Raw genomic sequence first — 20031 nt, 5'->3', positions numbered from 1 at the left:
CGTGGGCCGGGATCCGGGGGAGGTGGCACGAAGGACCGAAGGCGCCCCCGTGTCCGTCCCCGCCGGACTGCTCTCCCCACACGGCAGGGTGGAGGTCCGCCGAGGGGGTGGCGGGAAGGGGCGCTCCATCGACAGCGTGGCTCAGTGGGAAGGGCCCGGGCTTGGGAGTCGGAGGACGTGGGTTCTAATCCCGCCCCCGCCGCCCGTCTGCCGGGCGGCCCCGGGTAACTCGCCTGGCTTCTCTGTGCCTCGGTGACCTCACCTGGAAAACGGGGATTAAAAGCGCGAGCCCCACGTGGGACGACCCCTTTACCCTGTATCCACCCCAGCGCTTAGAACAGTGCTTAGCACGTAGTAAGCGCTTAACCGGCACCGTCGTCGTCATCGACACGGGGAAGAGACGCCGCCACGCCGCCAGAAACGTGCGGAAACCGGGCACCCCGACGCCGGAGCGGCAGCGTGCTGGATCCCACCCGTCTCCTACAACCCACGTGCACACGCTCGCCCCCGCGCCCATTTGCCGGCTCCCACCTACGACGAGCTCCTCGGGCCACCCCCGCCTAACTCCCCACACGCGCTCGCTTGCTCCCACGCATCCTCCCCGTTGGCTCCCCAGGTCCCACTCTCGACTACCCGGGACCGAAAACGAGAACGACCCGAAGGATCGGAACGCTAGGCGGGGGTCGGGTGGTGGCCGCGGGCGTCGGCTCTGGCGACGAGGCCGCCGGCGAGGCCCCGGCCCCCTCGCAGCTCGCCCTCCGGTGAGCCGGCCCGGCCTCCGCTCCCCTCGTCCTTCCCTGCACGTGTCACGCCCGGTCATCTCTCTGACTCCAGCACGGCGGGGGAGACAAGGGCCCACAGACCGGCACACCACGACCCCGGATCTGGGGCCGCGAGGGGACGGTCACCGACCTTCCCGGAAACAAGCCACGGCCACGGGACAGACGGCGCGGCACGAGGGAACCCGTCGGGTGCGGTGGGGGCGGAGGATGGTCAAGGACCTTCTTCTCATCAACTGCCCGCCCCGATTCTGGCCTGTCGGGGAGGGCGGTCCCCCTCGAGGGACCCAGCAGAAGCTTCTGAGGCCCCCTGCCCCACCGCCCGGACCCCACCCTCAGCCTGCCCGGGTTGGGAGCGCGGCCCGCCCCCCGAGGCTTCTGGGAGCAGGCGGGCCCGCTGCAGGCAAAACTCCGGGAACTCCAGTGGAGCCGGCCCCGGCCCGGGCGGGGGCCGCCCCGTCTCGAGCAGAAGGCGAGCTCGGAGGGTTCGGCAGGGAGCGGCCGGAAGGGGCGCGGCTTTGCCAGGGAGGTCCCGACCGACCGTCCGGCCTCCCCACGGTGGGGGTTGCGGTCGGGATCGCCCGACCCCCGGGGATCCCGAGGCGCCCCTCCCCGGGCGGGGCCGCTCAGGCGCTGGCGCCGTCCTCTTCGATGACCCGGTTCACGCCGGACCCGTGGGTGACGTGGGTCAGGGGGTTGCCGCTGAGGTCCCTGGAGCTGCCGGGCCGCGAGGGCTCGTTAAGCCGGTGGGAGCTGCCGGGCCGGGAAAGATCGGTGAGCCGCGACGTGCTGCCGTGGGCCAGGCGCTCCTCCGCTCCTCGGTAGCTGCACGGCGTGTACCTGGCACGGGACAGCGGGCGCTCAGGCCTGGGGGGGCCCCCGAGATTCATCCCCCGGATCTGACGGAGGAGCCACGCCGGGGAGACCCGCGGGGGGCCGGCCGGGGGGCGGGGGCGGCCGACCGACGGCTTCCAGGCGACGTGGCGAACGGGGTGGACGGGCGGGCCGGAGGGAAGCGTAGCGGATGGGGAAGGGGATGGCCGGGCTCTGGCTCGGAACGGCCAGGAGACTAGGAGGAGACGGGGAAGGGGTCCCCAGCGGGTCCCGCCGACGGGACTGTAGGTGCTGACTGCCGGACGTAGCCAGATACGCACCCGCAGGAGGAGTCTGGGTAACGGAATACCCAGGGCAACACTCCCCGGGGAGTGGACGAGATCAGAAGGTGGGCAGAAACTGTTCCAAGTGGTTCCGGGGGAGGAACGGATAAGGGATAATACTGCTACTGACAATAATAATAATAGGCCCAATGGCCGGGGCCTGAGTATCCCGAAGACCCAGTAACCAGCCGGTCTCTAGAGAGGGCGCGTGGACTGAGATCTTCAGAACCGCTCTCATCACCGGCGGGAGTCCCGGGCGGGGGGGGGGGTCTCCCGGCTTCAGATCCGTATCTTGCCCTCGGCCTGGCCGGCTCGGGACGTGAGGGCGGCTGCGTGTGTGTGTGTGTTAAGGAATTACGGCTAGTAGATAAAGAATTCTTCAACGGAAGTGTGATTTGCTCGTAGAAACGCCAGTGCGGTCCTCGACTCTACGAAGCTAGAGGAACTGATTCTGAGATAGCCCATCCGAGGGCCCTACAAGCCAGATCCCAGTATCGGAAATCTGACGGCGCAGGCGGTTACAGCCCCCATAAGGACGGTGGGGAGAGCAGGGGGGCTCCCCCGCCGCGCAAACACCTTCCGCTCGCCTCCCCCAGTGGCTCAGAAGGCCCTCGAGGACGAGAAAGGTGCCTCTCACTACTGTTGAACTCTCCCGGGTGCTCAGTACAGCAGCGCCTGGCGCTCGGTAAAGACCGTCGTTCGGGGGACCGGTGGGTCGGGTCGGTGGAGCCGACGTGGCCGCCCAAGTCCCCCGCCCCGGGGGGTCTCGGAGCCCCCGCCTCGATTGGCTCCCGAGAGGGCCTCACCTGCCGTCACGGGACCTGTGCAGGCTGCCGTGGTAGCTGCTCATTTTGCTGTGGACGCTGCCGGCCTTGCTCCTCTGCTCGTCCACCACGGCCAGCTGGGTGGAGGAAGCGTGCGTGGAGGTGCCCTGGGTGGAGGTGCCCCGGGACTTGCGGATGACGGGGGTGTTGGGGTCCCGCAGGAGCGACTGCGCGAAGTCCGGCTCCTGGAGCACCTGCCGGCTCTCGTTGACGGCCCTGCGGAGAGGAATGACAGTCGGGATAATGACGGTATTTGTTAAGCGCTTACTAGGTGCCAAGCACCGTTCTGAGCGCTGGGGTAGCGCGGGGTAGTCGGGTGGTCCCGCGTGGGGCTCACAGTCTTAATCCCCATTTTACAGATGAGGTAACTGAGGCAGAGCAGTTAAGTGGCTTGCCCAAGGTCACACAGGAGACAAATGGCGGAGCCAGGCTTAGAACCCATGTCCTCTGACTCCCAAGACCGTGCTCTTGCCACTGAGTCACGCGGCTCCTCCTCGGGTTTGGACGCGCCGGACCCACTGGCGGCCGAAGGGGCCCAGGACGGTCCTCCGGCAAGCTGGCAGCGCGGTCGGCGGCCAGGATCTGGGCGCTTTTCGGGCGGTGAGACCGACTGCAGCCTCGGGGACGGCAGGAGGCTTCCCTGGGCGCCGTGGGAGCCGGGAGCAGGAGGGTCCCGTTTCCCGAGGATCCCGCCCGGGAGGTCTGGGGAATACCCACCCTAGGGGTCCCTGGGAAGGAGGCGCTGCCCACCGATGTCACTTTGGCCCAGCAACTCAAGTTCCCTGGTCACTGTGCCCAAAAGGAGCACTGCCCAGTGTGATGGGCCCATAGGAGGGGCACAGAAGCCAGCCCTCGGAGGTCGGGGGAGGCGGATGGGGGGGGGGGCGATAAAGGAAAAGGGACCTCGAAGCCCGGGGCGAAGGGGACAGGAAGGATTTCAGAGAGGAAGGAGCTGGCCACCTGTGTCCAGATCCACCGAGAACCGAACAAGGGAAACGGGCTCAGTTAGAGCGGGAGGGATTCCGGTGAGACTCAAGGAAGGGCTTCCAGACCAGCCCCGGAGAAGGGAGAGAGGATAGAAACTGTGGAATGGGCTTCCCCGGGGAGGTGGGAAGTGTCTATTCCCAGAGAGTGGGCAGCAAAGGGTGGCCGCCCGCCCGCCCTGAGCCCGTGACGGGTAAACCGTCAGGTGGCGGGGGGGGGGGGGGGGGCGGTTGGGGAGGGCCACGGAATGTGATGCCATGGGGGTCCACTGGAGGGGCTTCCAGCCCTGGGGCTCGGTGCGGACCCAATCGCCGATGGGCCGACCAGACGCCCCGGCCCACCCACCCGCCCCCTTCTAGGACAGGTCCTCGCCTCTCCCGGCAGCGGGCGGGTAGACCCGAGTCACCAAGCGCACTCCGCTACGTCTCGCCACTTACTCCTTTTTCCTGCGTCCGTGAAAAAAGCTGGCCCACTCGAAGCACGTCTTCTTGCTCCCGACCCAGAAAACGGAAGGGATGCCCACGATCAGAGCCATGAGGTACTTCATCAGAAACAGGATCAGGTCCGGGCGACTCATCTGAGGCATCTGCCGAGACAGACGGGCAGACGGAGGACGGACGGACAGACAGGCAGGCACAAAGGTGGCTGAGACGAAGATCCCGGTTGGCCCTTGAAGTTCGCGGCCGGGAAAGGACCGGAACCACGCCCTCGGCTCCTTCCATCGCTGGGGGCCATCGGGGGCCCGGGGCCTCTCGCCCCTCCGTGGCCGGGGAAACCGAAAGGTAAGAAAGCCCCCGCCCCGAGAAGAACACCCTCCAGCTCGTCCATCCCTCCGGACTGGAAGCTCGTTAAGGGCAGGGAACGAGTCCGATCCTTCTGGCGTACTGTACTGTCCCTAGCGCTTAGCACGGTGCCCCGCACGTAGCAGGTGCTCGATAAATACCATCGATCGATCGCCCGGAATGCCCGCCCTCCCCCGATCTGACAGCTCCTCAAGAAGCCGCCTCAGGGACACCCGTGCAGGCAGTCGGCCGCCCCGAGCTCCGAGGGGATTCGCCGACGCCGGCACCGGTGGGCGTGAAAGATTACGTTAGCCAGGTCCCGGCCGCTTAGGATCAGCTGACTGCGAACGGGCAGCGGGACATCCATTTCGCGACTTGGCTCGGGTCGTCCGCGGGGACCGGGGTGGAAGATGGAGTCCGGGGGACCGGGGAGGCGCGGGACGGCAAGCCGGGTCCCAAAGACACAAGCGTCCGTGTTCAGTTCCCGCCCCTCCTCCCTCTAGCCCTGGGCCTCTGCCTCGCTCCCTCTCCCCGCCCTCCCCCTGGCTCCCTGACCCACTGGCCCTCTGACCCACCCGCTCTCCTCAGCCCTTAGCCGATTCTCTTCTAATCGTGGCCGACTGCATCAACCGCTTTCCCTGAGAAAAACGTAGAGGTGGGGGGCTCTGGCCCACCTGAGATTTACCCGATGAGATTTACTGAGAGCAAACTTGGCTCTGCCACCCCCGTTCAGCCTCGCTTTAAATTACAGCGCCAAGGCCGTGGGTTTTACGGCCACCACCTGAGAGCGAGGCGTGCCCGCTGGCCTGGGGCGCCGTGGTGGGGGCTTCTGCCCCGGTGCCGAACCGTTGACCCCGTGGGTCGGGACCAAGGGGACCCAGGCCGGGGACCCCGGCTCAGAAAAAGAAACTCAGTGCGGCCAAGACAGTCCTTCCTTGGAGAAGCGGCCTGGCATAGCGGGTGGCGAATGGGCCTGGGAGTTAGAAGGTCACAGATTCTAATCCTGACTCTTCCCCTTGTCCGCTGGCGAGTCACTTCACTCCTCTGTGCCTCAGTTACTTCATCTGTAAAGTGGGGATTGAGACTGTGAGCCCCATGTGAGACAGGGACTGCGTTCAACCTGATTTGCCTGTTTTGATCCCAGCACTTAACAAATATCACAGTTATTATTATTATTCTTCGCTGAAGCTGTGGACGGAGGGAGGGTCTCGTCCCGGGGTCGTCCTGGCTCCGGACTCCTGCGTCGGGGGGGGGGGGGGGGCCCTGAGAGCTCCGCTGAATGCTGTCGGCCCGTCAGGGCCCCCAGGAGCCAGGTCGCTTGCCCACGACAGTCTGGCCTCAGACTTTGAAAGGACTCAGAGGGCTGCCCGGGCCTTCTGACGTCCCTTTTGACGGGGAGCGCTCGCTCCCTGGGGAAGAGACCCATCATCGCGGGAGTCACTGCGCTTCCTCCAGGCGCTGAGCGTCGGGGAGGATGCGGGACGATCCGGTCGGGCCCCGGGGGCCTGCGGTCCGAGAGGCGAGCGGGGCGGGTGTCTGTCTGTACCCCACTTTACCGAGGAGGAAGCTGAGGCCTAGCGAGGGCCTGCCCGGTGGCTCCCGGCTCGGACCCGAAGCGTCCGCCCTGACGGGGACGGACCTCGAGGGCGGAAGCCCGTCGGGCCCGGCGGCACTGACGCGGGGGGACACGGTCGGGATCGCGACCGCCGCTCCAGCCTCCTTCACGGGAGAGCGGGATCCCGGGAAGCCGGGAACACCGGGCTGCAGCTGTGCACTGTAAGACACAGTCATCACTCAGCAGGAGCTTAGCTGTAATTACCACTATAAATAGGAAAGTTTGGGTTTTTCTTTTTTTGAAGAAAGCCAAAATTTTAACTCCGATAGATGCTTTAAAAATGTGAAATGCAATTAAGGGATTAAAACTGTATGCTTTGTTACTGACATTTCTATACAGTGTCTAAGTCCCTAGCTTTGCAGCTTGTTAAAGTGCATAAAGCAGATATTACAAGAACAAGGAGCAGAGAGACTGGGGAGACAAGGAATGTCCTTTTTTTTAACGGTATCGGTTAAGCACTTACTGTGTGCCAGGCACTGTTCTAAGCACTGATCTTCTGGGTCTTTGCTCGCTCTACCCACTAGCACAAAAGAGGTGCAGGAAATCAGCGCTCAGACTCCGGCCCCCAGGGAGACCTCTGGGAGCCCATGGTGGGACAGAGGTGGGGTGGGAGGGTGAGGCACTGGGTCCGAGGTGATGATCTGGGATCTACTCCGACGCTCACTGCGGTGCTTCTTTTATGATATGTCTTTGGCGCTTACTGTGTGTCAAACAATTCTAAACACTGGGGCAGGTACGAGTTAATTCGGTCGGACACAGTTTAAGAATGAGGGAGAACAGGTGCTTGATCTTCAATTTCGGTTGAGGAAACCCAAGCACAGAAATCAGATGACTCGCCCTCCCCGACGCTCGTCCGCTGCCAAGCGTCGGCCAGAGGGCCGGGAGTCGGGAGACCCAAGTTCTAGTCCTGGCTCCGGAGTGGGTCTGCTGGGTGACCCCCGAGCGAGTCGCTTCGCTTCTCAGGAAAATGGGGATTCGCTATCTGTTCTCCGTCTGCCGTTACACCGTGTTCGATCCCCTCCCAGTCCCACAGCGCTTAAGCCCATATCTGTTATCGATAATACTTTCTGTCTCCCCCACCTCGACTGTAAGCTCACTGTGGGCAGGGAATGTGTCTTTTTACTCATCTACTGTCCTCTCCCAAGCGCTCAGTAGAGCGCTCCGCATACAGCGAGCTCTCGATAAATCCAAATGACTGATCCGATCAGCCGGTACCTACCCCTGTGCCTGGCACACAGTATTTAATAAATGCCCATCCATCAACCCATGGTATTTACGGAGCAACGTGCGCGGACTGCCATCACGACAGTTGGTAGACGCGATCCCTCCCCGCAAGGAGAGCTCGACCCATACCACTGAGAGGTCCAGCTCCCTCGGGGACCGGGCCCGGGAGGTCCCCTTCCCCCCGCGGTAGGCAGCCACTCGGCCAACTCTGAGATGGCAGTTAGCCTGAAGGGGAAGGACAGTGGAACCGGGGCAGCGACAGTTGGGTCGCCACCTTCTCAAATGACAAACTGGCTCGGTGCCCACCTCCTCGCCGGGGTAGGAACTCCGCATCCCCCCGGCTCACGGGCAGGACAGCGCCCTCCTCCTCCTCCCCCCCTCCACCCCAGCCACGCCCCCCTCGACTCCAGCCGCTCTCCTCCTCCTCTCTGGTCCCACTCCCCTCCTCTCCTTTAGTACGTGCAGTCGATTCACTCAGTGGTATTTATTGAGGATTTACTACGCGCAGAGCACTGTACCAAGTGCTTGGGAGAGGACAGTATAACAATAAACGGACACATTCCCTGTCCACAGTGAGTTTACGGACTGGTGCGGGGGGGGGGGGGCGACGTTAATAAAGATCAGTAAATAAATACGGGATACATTAGTGCTGTGGGGCTGGGAGGGGGTGATGAGCAAAGGGAGCAAGTCAAGGTGAAGCAGAAGGCAGGGGGAGAATAGGAAAAGGGGGCTTCGTCGGGGAAGGCCTCTTGGAGGAGACGTGCCTTCAGTGAGGCTTCGAAGTCGGGGAGAGTGATTGTCTGTCGGATCTGAGGAGGGAGGGCGTTCCGGGCCAGAGGCGGGACGTGTCCTGCTCCTCTCCTCCCAAGCCGAGTTCTTTCCGCTCTCTCCAGTCCCACTCCCCTCTTCCCCGGCCGTGCTCCCCTCCTCTCCAGTCCCGTCCCCCCTCCTCCTCTCTGGTCTCATTTCCCTCTTCCTCCTCGCTCCCGCTCCCCTCCTCCCCGGCCCCCACCGTGCAGGCCATTTTGATGGCTCCGACGGCCCCCGCTCGGCTTTAGAGTCCGGGTCATTGTTTCCACCACAACGCCCCATTGTCAGGAGTTTGCTCAATTGTGCAAAGGCCCCCGCAGGTTGGAACACGACCGAGGGTCTGAGCGGCGGAACTCGTTCGGGCATTTTGTGGTAAGAGCCAAGGTGTTTTTGGCGAGATGGCTTATCTCGAAAACCTTCTCCTTTTTTAAAAAAGCCCACCTGGACAAAACCGAGCCCCCTTTTCAACTCAGAATCGCACCGTGCGTGCTAGAAGCCACGTGGGCTTCGGCGTCGCGTCAGGCCGAGGTCAGCGGTGAGGGAGGCCGCCGAAGCCGGGCCCGCCGGCCCGGGGCGGGAAGGGGAGCTGGGTCGCGGCGGCACCGAGACGAGGCTCCTGCGGGCCGGGCCGCCCGGCCCGGATCCTCACCCCGCCGCTAAGAGCAACCGCACGGAGAGAGGAGCGGCCTTTGTCTTCCACGGAAACTCGTGACCGCCCGTAAAACCGGCCGGCCGTCTGGCCGAAGACGGGTGAGACGGGTGAGGGGAGACGGATATAAAACGGTCCCAGAGGACAAAAGTCTCATCGGGGGCGGTGGGGAGAAATGCTCTCCCATCCGACGGTGCCGCTAATCTTGTATATATGTACGTATATAAAAAATCTTAAGATTATTGGTTCTAAATTACTTCCTTATTCATATTACTCGCTTATTCGCCCCCGCCCCTCCCCGGGGTGGGCCAGGTCAATGGGAGAGAGGTTTCGGAAGGGCCCACGGTCCACCTCGCCCTGGCCGCGGCCCACCAGCACCTGAGGGCCCCCGGTAGAGGGTCAGAGGGTGGAAATCCCTGCAGGAGCCCATCCCCGCATCCACCCGGGGCCCCCGATCCCAACCCAGGCGTGACTCGGTACCACCTCCGGGGCCCCAGCCTGGGTCGGGGGTATCCTGAGGGCAGTGAACACGGGCTCTGCCCTCGGGACCAGCTGGGCGCGGGCACTGCCCCTGGGGCAGGTACCTGTGCAGCAGGGAGTTGGGCGGCAGCGCCCATGCGGAGCTCCCCGCGCCCCGAGACCCCACAGACGGGGGGGTGGGATCCTGCACGGGGCTGGAAAGTTGCCCCCCGCCCCCCCTCCACACCAGCCCTGCGGGCTCAGCATCCCAAGCCTGCCCCGTGTGGGTTTCGTACGTGCGAGGTACACAGACATGTGCAGACACGCACACGCTCTCTCTCTCCCTCCACCACCCCCCCCCACGTCACCCCCAAAGCTGCGGTCCCAGCCGGCTGCTCCTGGCCGGGCCGGGCCGAACCCCCATCCGCCCGAGGGGCTTCCCGCCCAGCTTGCCGTGGGCAACTGCCCGGTGGCCCGTCGGCCGCGGAGGCCGCCCCGTCAACCGGCCCGCTCACCCTCCCGGCACAGAGATATCTGAGCCCCAAAACCCAAAGGCTCGGCCCAGCCCGGGTGCGGACGCACCCGGAGGGGCCCCGTCGACCCCCTCCTCCTCGTCCTCCCCGTCCCGCGGCCCCCTCCCCAGACTGGCCGCGGCCGAGCGGCCGCTGGGGACCCTTCCCGCCCGCGGCCCTCCGGGGAGCACTGTTTCTACGGGGAAGGAGGAGGGAAGGCGGAGGGAAGAGGGACAGAGGGGCGGAGGGAGGAGGGACAAACGAGGAGGGCCAGAAGGTGGAGGAGGGAGAAGGGAGGAGGGGCAGAGGGGCGGAGGGGAGAGGGCCAGCGGGAGGAGAGAGAAGGGACGGAGGAGGGCAGAGGAGGCCCTCCCACGTCCTGGCCCACATCCCACCTCTCTCTGGCCTTGCCCTGGCGTGTGTTTTATCTTTCTTTCTCTTTCTCTCTGTCCCTCTCCCACATCCCACCTCTGGCTTTGCACTTGCACGTGTTTTCTCTCTCCCTTCCCCTCCCTCTCCTCTTCCCATCCCCCCGCCCGGGGTCTGATTCGGGGGCCCAGGCACACGGCCGCTCACACACAGTCACCAGACGCCTTCCAAGCCAACGGGGAGAGACTCCCCGAGGAGGCACCCGCCCCGGGCCAGACCGGGCCGGCCCCTCCCAGCCGCCACACGCAGAGGGGCAACCGCCGGGCAGTCCTCGGAGGGCTGCCCGGCGGCGCGTCTGGCTCAGGGGACGAGCACCGGCACCCGGATCGGATCCCGCGGCCGCCCGACGGTCGCCCCCACCCCGCCCCCGGGCTCTGGGCGGGCCGGGGGCCGGGCGAGGGCGCAGCACCCCAGGGTGGGAGGCGTCAATCGACGGAAGCGGCGGGACGGCGCTCCGAGCTGCGTCGGGGTCACACCGAGGTGGGGAGGGGAGTCGGGGATGGGATGGGGCGCCCGGCCCCCCCCCCCCCGTCCTCCCCCCGCCCGCCCCGCCGGGGGCTCACCTGGTAGGGGCACGGAATGTGGTAGTCCCTGCAGCGCTCGCGGACCCACGTGGTTTCCCACACGCCCCGGTGGGCCTGCTCGTAGAAATAGCAGCCGATGACGACCAGGAGCGGCACGAGGTAGAGCACGCTGAACACGCCGATGCGGATCATGAACTTGACCAGCTTGTCCTGGTTCTCCTTCTCCAGGGGGATCTCGATGCGCACCCGGTTGAGGGAGACGATGCCGGCCAGCAGGAGGGACACCCCGACGGCCACGTCCAGGCAGAGCGGGGCCAGGACGAAGTAGCGCAGGGCGTCCACGTCGTAGAGGCCCACGAAGCACACGCCGCTGATGTTGTCCCCCTCGATCTTGTTCATGGCCAGGAGGACGATGGTCAGCGTCCCCGGGATGCCCCAGGCGCTGGCGTGGAACAGCAGCGCCTTCTTCTCGATGGCCTCGCTCCCCCACTTGGGCACGGCCGCCAGGAACCACGTGATGGTGAGGATGACCCACCAGACGCTGCCCGCCATGGTGAAGAAGTAGAGCACCATGAAGAGCAGGGTGCAGGCCTTGTTGTGGGAGCCCTGGGTCACCGTGGCGGCCCGGTACTGGGCCGGCCGGGCGGCGTTGCAGGCCACCCGGTCCTCCAGCAGGAACCCGACGAAGAAGATGAGCGACACCATCATGTAGCAGACGGCGTAGAAGATGATGGGCCGCTCCGGGTAGCGGAACCGCCGGACGTCGATCAGGAACGTCAGGAAGGTGAACAGGGTGGCCGACAGGCAGACGATGGAGATGAGCCCGATGAAGTAGCGGGCGAAGGCCAGCTCCTCTCGCCGGAAGTACATGTTGGGGCAGGGCGGGGAGCAGTCGCGCACGCGCAGGAAGGAGTAGCCCAGGGCCGGCTCCGTCTTCAGCTCCCGGGGGCACCAGAACCCGTAGTCGCGCTGCACCGCCGCCGGCGTCGCGGCCGTGGGCTCGGCCGCCGCGTTCAGGTCCGCCGGCCGGGGGTACGGCTCGTCACAGTCCGGAAACCTGCGGGCCGGCACGGGGGGACGGGTGACGGGGCGGGGGGGAGGGCGGAGGGCGGGGCGCGGTCTCCCGGGGGGGGCCTCCGCCTGGGTCGCGGCTCCCGAGGCCCGGGCCGGGGCCGCCGGGACCCACCCGGAGGTTCTGGGGTGAAAAAGATCATCCCTCGGGGACCGCGGATATTTCCGGAACAATCTCCGGGGCGAGCTCCCTCCAACCTCTCTAGCAACCTCCCTCCCGGCCTCCGCCCCCTCTTTCCGGGACGCGGCTCGTCGGGGAAGTCTGGATCCCCCGCAGCCGAAGACAGAGCCCCCAGACTCCCGGTGGGAGTGTTGTGGGGTGCTGCACGGACCTGCTCCCAACCCTCTTACTGGGCAAGGGCTCACCGTTGGAACCGGGCGGGGAGGTGGCGGGGGGAGGCGGGATGCCGGAGCCCCCCTCCCCGCCCCAGGCCCCACCGAGGACAGTACGGCGCCATCAGGACCCGGCCATCCGGGCCCGACCGGCCTCCGCTGACCCGGCTGCTCCCGGTCCCTCTGCCCTGCGGCGAAGGGGCGCCCGACGGACCCACCGCTTCCGAGCGGAGACCTCGTCCCGGTCGGCTAAGGGCCCTCCCTTCAACCTGCCCCGGACGCGGAGACGCACTCGTTCGATCGTATTTACTGAGCGCTCACCCCGTGCGGAGCGCCGAACTGAGCGCTTGATTCGGACCCGGATCGGGGGTCCGGAGGGACCTCGCTCACCCGGAGGGAGACGTCGAGCCCTCCCTCCTCCCCCGGGCCCCAGGGCGAGGCCGGACCCGACCGGGCGGGGGACGGCGGGGGAGGCGGGGGGCCCCTCACGAGACCGTCACGCACCTGCTGCATTCCATGTCTTCCGGCCACGACAAGCCAAACACCTCCATGAGCTTGGCGCACTCGCCGAACGCCCGCTGGCAGAGCCTCCGGCAGGGCAGGGACACACGCCCATACTCCATGCACACGGGAGCGTACAGGGCACACAGGAACGGGCGGAAGTCCCGGGAACATTCCAGGTTCACCACGGGGTGGAAGGGCTGGAGGACGCGAGAAGTCGAGAGGCCAGGTTAAGGATCGAGCCGCCGGCCGCCCTCGCCTACCGCGTCCGCCGCCCGGGGCGACCCCGTCGACCCCTCAGGCCCTCGCTCCCGGGTGGGTACGACCCGCGCCGAGGCCTGGTGGGGTCTGTCCTAAACCTCCCGGTCTCAGAATCGCGGAGTCTTTTCGGAAGAGGGCTCTGGAGAATTTCGACAACTTCCGACGGATCTCCCCCTACATCCTGCCGGACCTCCTCCGGTGGAAACCTCGGTGTCTGCGTGGGAGATACCGGTGCTGGGGACAACTTCACAGCGTGCGTGCGCGCGGGTGCGTGCGGGGGGGGGCGGGGGGGAGGGGACAGGTGGGGGGAGAGGTTGTCCACGCACGCCCACGCTTGCGTGCCCGACAGATGCTGCTGACGCTCCTTCGGGAATGCAGGTGTAGGCGGTGGTTGCGCCACGAGGAGAGGCGGAGGAGCCGGGGGGCACCGGGGGGGCGGGGGGGGGCGTCTCCGTGTCGGGGCGTGGGAGGGCGGCGGGTCAGCGGGAGCCGAGAGCACTGCCTGACCCGCATCGAGGAAGCCCCGGACCCTCCGGCCACCCCCCAGGGAACCCCGGTCCCGGGGTAAAAGAACTCTCTGGAGCCAACAAGCAGCAGGAGAAACAGTGTGGCCCAGTGGACAGAGCACGGGCCTGGGAGTCAGAAGGACCTGGGATCGAATCCCGGCGCTGTCGCTCGTCTGCTGTCTGACACCGGGCAAGTCGCTTCCCTTCTCTGGGCCTCAGTCCCCTCGTCTGTAAAATGGGGATTTGAGACTGTGAGCCCGGCCTTGGGGTTGGACTGTGTCCAACCTGATTGTCCTGTGTCTACACCAGCAGCTCAGTACGGTGCCTGGCAAGTAGTAAACGCTTAAATATCAAGAAAAAAGAAAAGGATGTTAAACAAATACCGCTCTTTCACCCTCAGCTGGGAGACAGTACCATTTACACCACTCCCGTTCCAAAGTGCCACGCTGGCCCGCCCCCTGTTCCGTATCAGCGGCAGTCAAGGTATTTACTGAGCGCCCCTGGGTGCCAAGGACTGTACGAAGTAGACGCAAAAGCAAGGCAGGATCCTGGCCCACGAGGAGCTCCCAGCCCAACGGGCCGGAGCAGACGTTCCCCGCCCCCACCCCCCCGAATCCCCGAGAACTCAGATTTTCCTAGGAGCTTCTGCTGTGGAACAACAGACTTCATCATCATCGATCCCACACGCTTCCCGGGGAGAGGAGAGGAGTGGAGCTCGCCGGTCCCTCGGGCCCAGGACCGCCTCCTCCAAACGGGCGCCGTGTTGGCGGCGGGCCGGGCCCACGGGTCGGGGGCCGTTTGTAACAACAGGTTACACGCTCTTGCCCGGAGTCCTGCAATCTGCCCCCGCAGCGCTCTCGGAGCGGCCGGGCAGCCGCCCCTCGGTTCCAGGGGCTCGTTTACCTCGGGTTTTCGATTCGATCAGATCTGTTGAGCGCTCGCTATGTGAAGAGCACCGTGCCAAAAGCGTAGGGTCTAGAACCGTACCAAGGAGGCCCGCTCTGCTGTCCTGACTGCCTGCCGGAAAACACGACCGAGAAGTGGGAATCTCTTCCTCGGACAGGACCGGATGGAAGAATTCACAGATCCCCACAGTAGGAATAATAACAACGGTCATTTCTGTCGGGCGCTTCTGTGCTAAGCACTGAATTAAGTACTAGGGAAGATCAGACACAGCCCCCTGTCCCTCAAGGGGAGCACACTTTAAAGGGGGAGGAAGAACAGGGATTGAATCCCCATTTTACAGACGACAAAACGGAGGCACTGAGAAGGGAAGGGGCTCGTCCCGGATCACATGGCGGAACCGGTACCACGACCCAGGCCTCCCAGCCCCTTTGGTGGTCGCCCTTTCATCCCGGAATGTCCCATCTGGCCACAACCACCAAGAGTCTCCCAGATCCCCTGGCTGGCTTCTCGCTGCCGATGGGTCCGAGGGATCCACGACGACTAATTCCGGGGTCCCCAGCTGGGACCTTACCCTGGGGACCGGCCCAACTTCCCATTGGCGCCGACCTCCCGCGCTGACTGGGCTTCCCTACCCTCTTTACCCGGTGAAACCTTCCAGTTTTCTTGAGGAGGAAAGCTTCCTCTCTCCAATGACCACTTTTACTTTCCCAGGAAGCCGTGCCGCATGTCTCATTATCTTTTTGTTGTTCCGTTCCGCTGCCCGGGTTGTTAACTTCCTTAGATCTTGTAGGCTACCTGCCTGGTTTGGCGGGGGGGGCAATTTCAGCTTTTTCTTGACCAGAGTGGTCATTTTTCACCTTCTACCCATCCTTTAAAGGGGAACCGCTGATCTCAATGAATTAAACTCTTATCGGGTAGGGCCCAGAACACTGTAAACACGCAGTTTTCTTCACGCGTACTCTGCCGCACATCTGAATCACGGGTCACGGCCAAACCGCAAATGAAATCAAAATCTTGTACACCAGCTTTTTTTCTTTCTGCTCATAAATCTAGGCTAGCCTTAGTACTCACCACATTGTCATTCAAGCTAAATGGCCTAGTGGCAAGAGCCCGGGCCTGGGAGTCAGAGGACCCGTGTTCTAATCCCAGCTCCGCCCCTCTGCCGTGTGACCTTGGCAAATCACTTCTCTGTGCCTCGGTTTCCTCCTCTGTAAAATGGGTATTAAATCCCACTCCCTTCTACTTGGACCGTGAGCCCCATTTGGAACAGGGTCTATATCCAACCCGTCTTGGACAGGTTGGACAAAAACAAGCGCGCAACGAGTTCTATTAAAAAAAAAAAAAAAAATAGCTGCCACTTCCCTTTCCCTGTTTTGGAATTAAAGTGTCTGAAAATGGGGAGGTGGGAGAAGAAATTATACGGGCTAGTAAATATGCAATAAAAAGGAATCCAGGATTTGATTTTTTTTGTGTGTGAACCAGACATTTAGGACTCTAAGACGAAGGAGTGAAAGATGGAAAGAACGTCTGTCTAAATGAAGCCAAACCCAGTGAAGCCTGGCTCGATAATAGGATCGATACGCAGCTGCTTTCAAACCCATTGTGCGAGGAGTCCAATGACATTTATTTTCCAGGAAGGGATACTGTGTTTTCGGTTGGATTTGGGGCTTTTTTTTTTTTTTTTACCCTTTGCCTGTAATTGTCTAAGTGCCGGCCAGGTGATTTTATGAAATGAGCCGGTGTCTTCCGGGCCCCGGGAGATGGGCTGATGGATTTCTACATCCTTTGCCTTACACAGCTTCGGTGCTCAGTGGAGCGGACCTTTGGGCCTCGTGGACACCCCCTGCTCTCTGCGGGTTTGCAACGCCAACAGCGGCGGCCGTGAGGGTTTCCGTCCGTCCCGCGGGTGGCCCGGGGCCTCACACTGTGAATGCTGTGGCCCGTGGGTGCTAAGGGACCTACAGGGGTCCTTGCCCTGGAGGAGCTGACGCCTAACGGCCTAGGGGGGGGACAGCAGGAGACCAAGTGACCAATGCACGGAGGGGCGGGGAGGGGAAATGAAAGACTGGAACCGACGAGCAGACACAAGAGGGTAACTGTCGACAGCCGATTCGGAGACAGATGGCAAGCCTGTTGTGGGCAGGGAACGTGTCTATCAGCTGTGTGAGACTGTGCTCTCTCAAGCACTTAGTACAGTGCTGTGCACACGGTAAGCACGCAATGAACATCACTGATTAATTCAGATCAAGATCACAGGTCCAGATGGCTCTTGGGAAGACCCCACCAGGAGGTCTGGGGTGGAGGGGGCGAGCAGGATGCATCGGGGAAGGCCCCGGGCTTTCGGGGAGGCTTTGGAGTCCTCTAGGCTGTAAGCTCGTCGTGGGCAGGGAAGCTGTCTCTTTTACTGTCATAATGTACTCCGTCCCGAGCAGTGTACGATGCTCTGGACACAGGAAGCGCTCAGTAGATACGATCGACTGACTGATGCGGAGAGATGTGGTCTGGCGAAACTGAGGGGGAAGGGCATCCCAGGCCGGGAGTGGGGAGGAAGGCGGGAGTGCTCAGCACCGAGTAAACACTTCACATAATATCTCTGGGCTTTCTCTGGGCCAGGCACTGTGCTGAGCGCCGGGGTGGACGCAGAGTAGTTCGCGCGGCCCCTGTCCCACCCGGGGCCCCCAGCCTCCGGAGGGAGGGAGGGGGGGCGCCGGAGGTAGCGGAGTTACGGCCGGGGGGGTTCGCTTCCCACCCCACTCCCAGCCGGGACGCCGCCCGGGGTTCTTATTTAACCGTTTTCTAGCGTGTGCTTATTTGTGGGGCCGCATACTTGGGCCTGTCCTGTCTCGCCCCACCCCTCCCCACCCCCCATTACTAATTCCCCGGGTCTGTCCCTGCCTGCGCCGCTTCTGGGCGGCACGGGCCCCTGGGGACGGAGCAGGCCGAGGCCCGGGACCAGCTGGCCACACCCCAGGGGCCGGAGGGGCGGACCACCAACCCGGGGCGGGAATACGGCCAGGGGATGAAGGCCCCTGGGACAGTGGACCCGTTTATTCAGCCAAAGCTGGGGTGTTGGGGGGGGGGGGCGGGTGAGGGAGACAGAGAGGGTCAGAGCGTGTAGCCACATATGTGAGGATGGGGAGGTTAGAAAAGGAAGGCAAAGGGAGAGGGGACAGTAAGAGGCAGGAGGGTATCAAGCGGCGTCAGAAAAAGGGACCCAACAAGGGTTCGTCAGATCCTCGGAAGGCAGATCTTTAATAGGGAAAAGATCAGCCGATCGATTGCATTTTTTTGAGCCCGGCACGGTGCTAAGCGCTTGGGAGGGTGTAATACGACGGAGTCGGTAGACGCGACCTCGGCACACGTTGAGCTTACAGACCAGAGGGGGAGAAGGACGTTAAAACAGACTGCGATGAGAGGAAACGGTAGACTCTGGGATACGGACATGGCTGCTGTGAGGCTGAGAGTGGGGTATCAAGGGCCTTAGGGACACAGATGACAATAATAACAGTGACACAGATCCAGGCTCCACCTGCAAAAGGAGGGCGGGGCAGGGAAACAAGGACTTAGTCAGGGAAGGCCTCCTGGAGATGCGATCTTACGATGGTTTTGAAGGAGGGAAGAGCGGTGTCCGTCAGACGTGAAAGAAGAGGGAGTTCCAGGCCAGAGGGAGGACACACGGGCAAGGGGTCCGGGGCGAGACAGCTGAGACGGAGGTACAGTGAGTAGGTGGTTGTTAGAGGAGCCGGGCGGGCGGGCCGGGTTGTTGTAGGAGACCAACGAGGTATGGTAGGAGGGGAGAGCTGACTGTCTTGGATCCTTGGAGGACACAAGTCTGCGATAGAGGAAAGCTGGATATTCGAGAGGCAGCCAGAGCTCCCGGAGAGACAGAGACCATGCCTCATTCCCCTCTGTGTATTCCACCCCGGCGCTGAATACTGTGCTCTCTACACAGTGACTGTTTAATAAATACTATCGCAACGTGATGGAGAAGGCATAAAAATCCTGACGCTTCCACCGCCAGCTCCCCGCGGCACCTGACTCCCGCTGACCCCCCCGCGTAAACACGTACACACCCTCCCGGGGGTGCAGGGACCAGAGGTGCCTTTCCAGGAGGAGCTCCGGTCCCCGGGCGCTGGCCCAGATGGGCCCAGGCGGGAGGCAGAGTGGACCGGGGCCAACCAGACCTGTGGCTGCGGGGCCGCCGCCGACGGCCGGCCCGGCCCCCTGACGGGAGGAAGACAAAGGCCCGACGGGAGTCGGGGAGGAGGGAACCGTGGGGATAAAGAGAGGAGAGTTGAGAGGGATGGGGGAGGAGAGAGAGAGAGGAGGGGGGATGGGGAGAGGAACAAGGATGGGGGGCGGGGGAGCTAAGGGGAGGAGGTGGAGGGGGAAGCCAGAGGGAGAAAGGGAAGGCGGGGAGGAGGGGAATCCTGCCGTATAATGAAATGCACACCTTTCATCCAAAGCTAAAACCCAAACCGAAGCGCCTGTAGGGTCCGCAACCCACCAGTCGGTCGATCAATCCATCGACTGTATTTAGGGGGGAAGCCCTGGCCTGGTTCTAAGGTCCGGGCCGGCCCGCTTCCTCCCGCCGGCGGGACGACTTTCGTCCCACCGAATCCAGGCACCAGGAAGCCGAGCCAGGTCACGCCCCGGAGAGCAAATTTTGCCCCCGGAGCCGCAATCGCGTCGCCCGAGACCCTCCCCGCCCCCCCGCAGCTGGCCGGGACACTCCGGGACTTGTTCGCGGTCCAACGACGGGAGCCTCGGGGGCCATCGGCTCTCCAGCGGGCGGATTCCCGGCCCCGTTACCCTGGCAACCCCGAGAGCCACGGCGGGGCCCGGTCAAAGGCCAGACCCGGGCCCGTGAGAACAGGCACGCCGGTCTTTGTCCTCCCGCACGGGTCTCGGTAACCGGGGAGACCGGCCCTCTCTGGCCGCCCGGGGCCCCAGATGGGGGACCTTCGGAGGGGATCGATGGCCCCTGGGCCCACGCAACATCAGCCGCGTTTCCTTCGGGCTCCATTTGGATCGAACGACGGATCCCCGGCGAGAGCCGGGGGTCTTCCTTTATTCCTGAGGAGCCCCAAACCTGAGGCCTCTTTGGTCAGACAACGACCAGGCGCGGAAGGATCCTCTTGTCCCCCGCAAATTCTGGCTTGCAAACACGTCTGACCCCAGAAAGCCCGTTTTTCCCCGACTCTTTTCCGGAATGGTCTTTGGGTCCACATTCTTCCTCCTGGCCAGAGGCCGGGCTGCTGGAGGCTGAGGTGTGGCGAGGGGGCAGCGCCCGAGAGCTAGCGCTCCCAACTCTGTTGAATCGTCCAATCCCAGGCGCTCAGCACAGAGCTCCGCCCGTAGCGAAGCGCTCAACAGATACCACCGACTGATCGACGGAGCTCCCGGCTCGTTCGGAACCAACCGGTTCTCTCTCGGGAAACGTGACCGGTCCCAAATGACCCCGCGCGACAGGCCGTCCCAAGCCCGGCCCCCCGGCCAGGCACAAAGGGCCTCCGTCTACGGGCAAGGAGGTCCTGCCGGTCGAAGGCCCCTACTCGGAAAACGAGACCCGGAGCTTCGGTGGCCCCTGGCACCGTCCATCAGTCGATCGATGGTGTTTATTGAGCAGGGGCCTAGGCGCTTGGGAGAGTACAACAGAATTAGAAGACACGTTCCTTGCCCGCGGTACGTTTACAGTCTAGAAG

At 63.7% G+C, this 20031-nt stretch overlaps 1 protein-coding gene across 1 annotated transcript in view; it reads right to left on the bottom strand.

Annotated features, from left to right (window-relative positions):
• Positions 1 to 295: 295 nt before the first annotated feature.
• Positions 296 to 20031, bottom strand: part of FZD3 (frizzled class receptor 3) — a 35876-nt gene continuing 16140 nt past the window's right edge. The window contains exons 3-7 of the mRNA XM_029053108.2: positions 12657 to 12853; positions 10788 to 11805; positions 4182 to 4330; positions 2743 to 2976; positions 296 to 1619 (exon numbers count right to left, since the gene is read on the bottom strand). Coding sequence (XP_028908941.1) covers positions 1406 to 1619; positions 2743 to 2976; positions 4182 to 4330; positions 10788 to 11805; positions 12657 to 12853 — 1812 coding nt within the window. The 3' untranslated portion in view covers positions 296 to 1405. The remainder of the gene's footprint in view (positions 1620 to 2742; positions 2977 to 4181; positions 4331 to 10787; positions 11806 to 12656; positions 12854 to 20031) is intronic.

This window comes from Ornithorhynchus anatinus, chromosome X2 (assembly GCF_004115215.2).
Source record: "Ornithorhynchus anatinus isolate Pmale09 chromosome X2, mOrnAna1.pri.v4, whole genome shotgun sequence".
Lineage (NCBI taxonomy): Eukaryota > Metazoa > Chordata > Mammalia > Monotremata > Ornithorhynchidae > Ornithorhynchus > Ornithorhynchus anatinus.
This window is presented reverse-complemented; position numbering and strand designations above follow the sequence as displayed.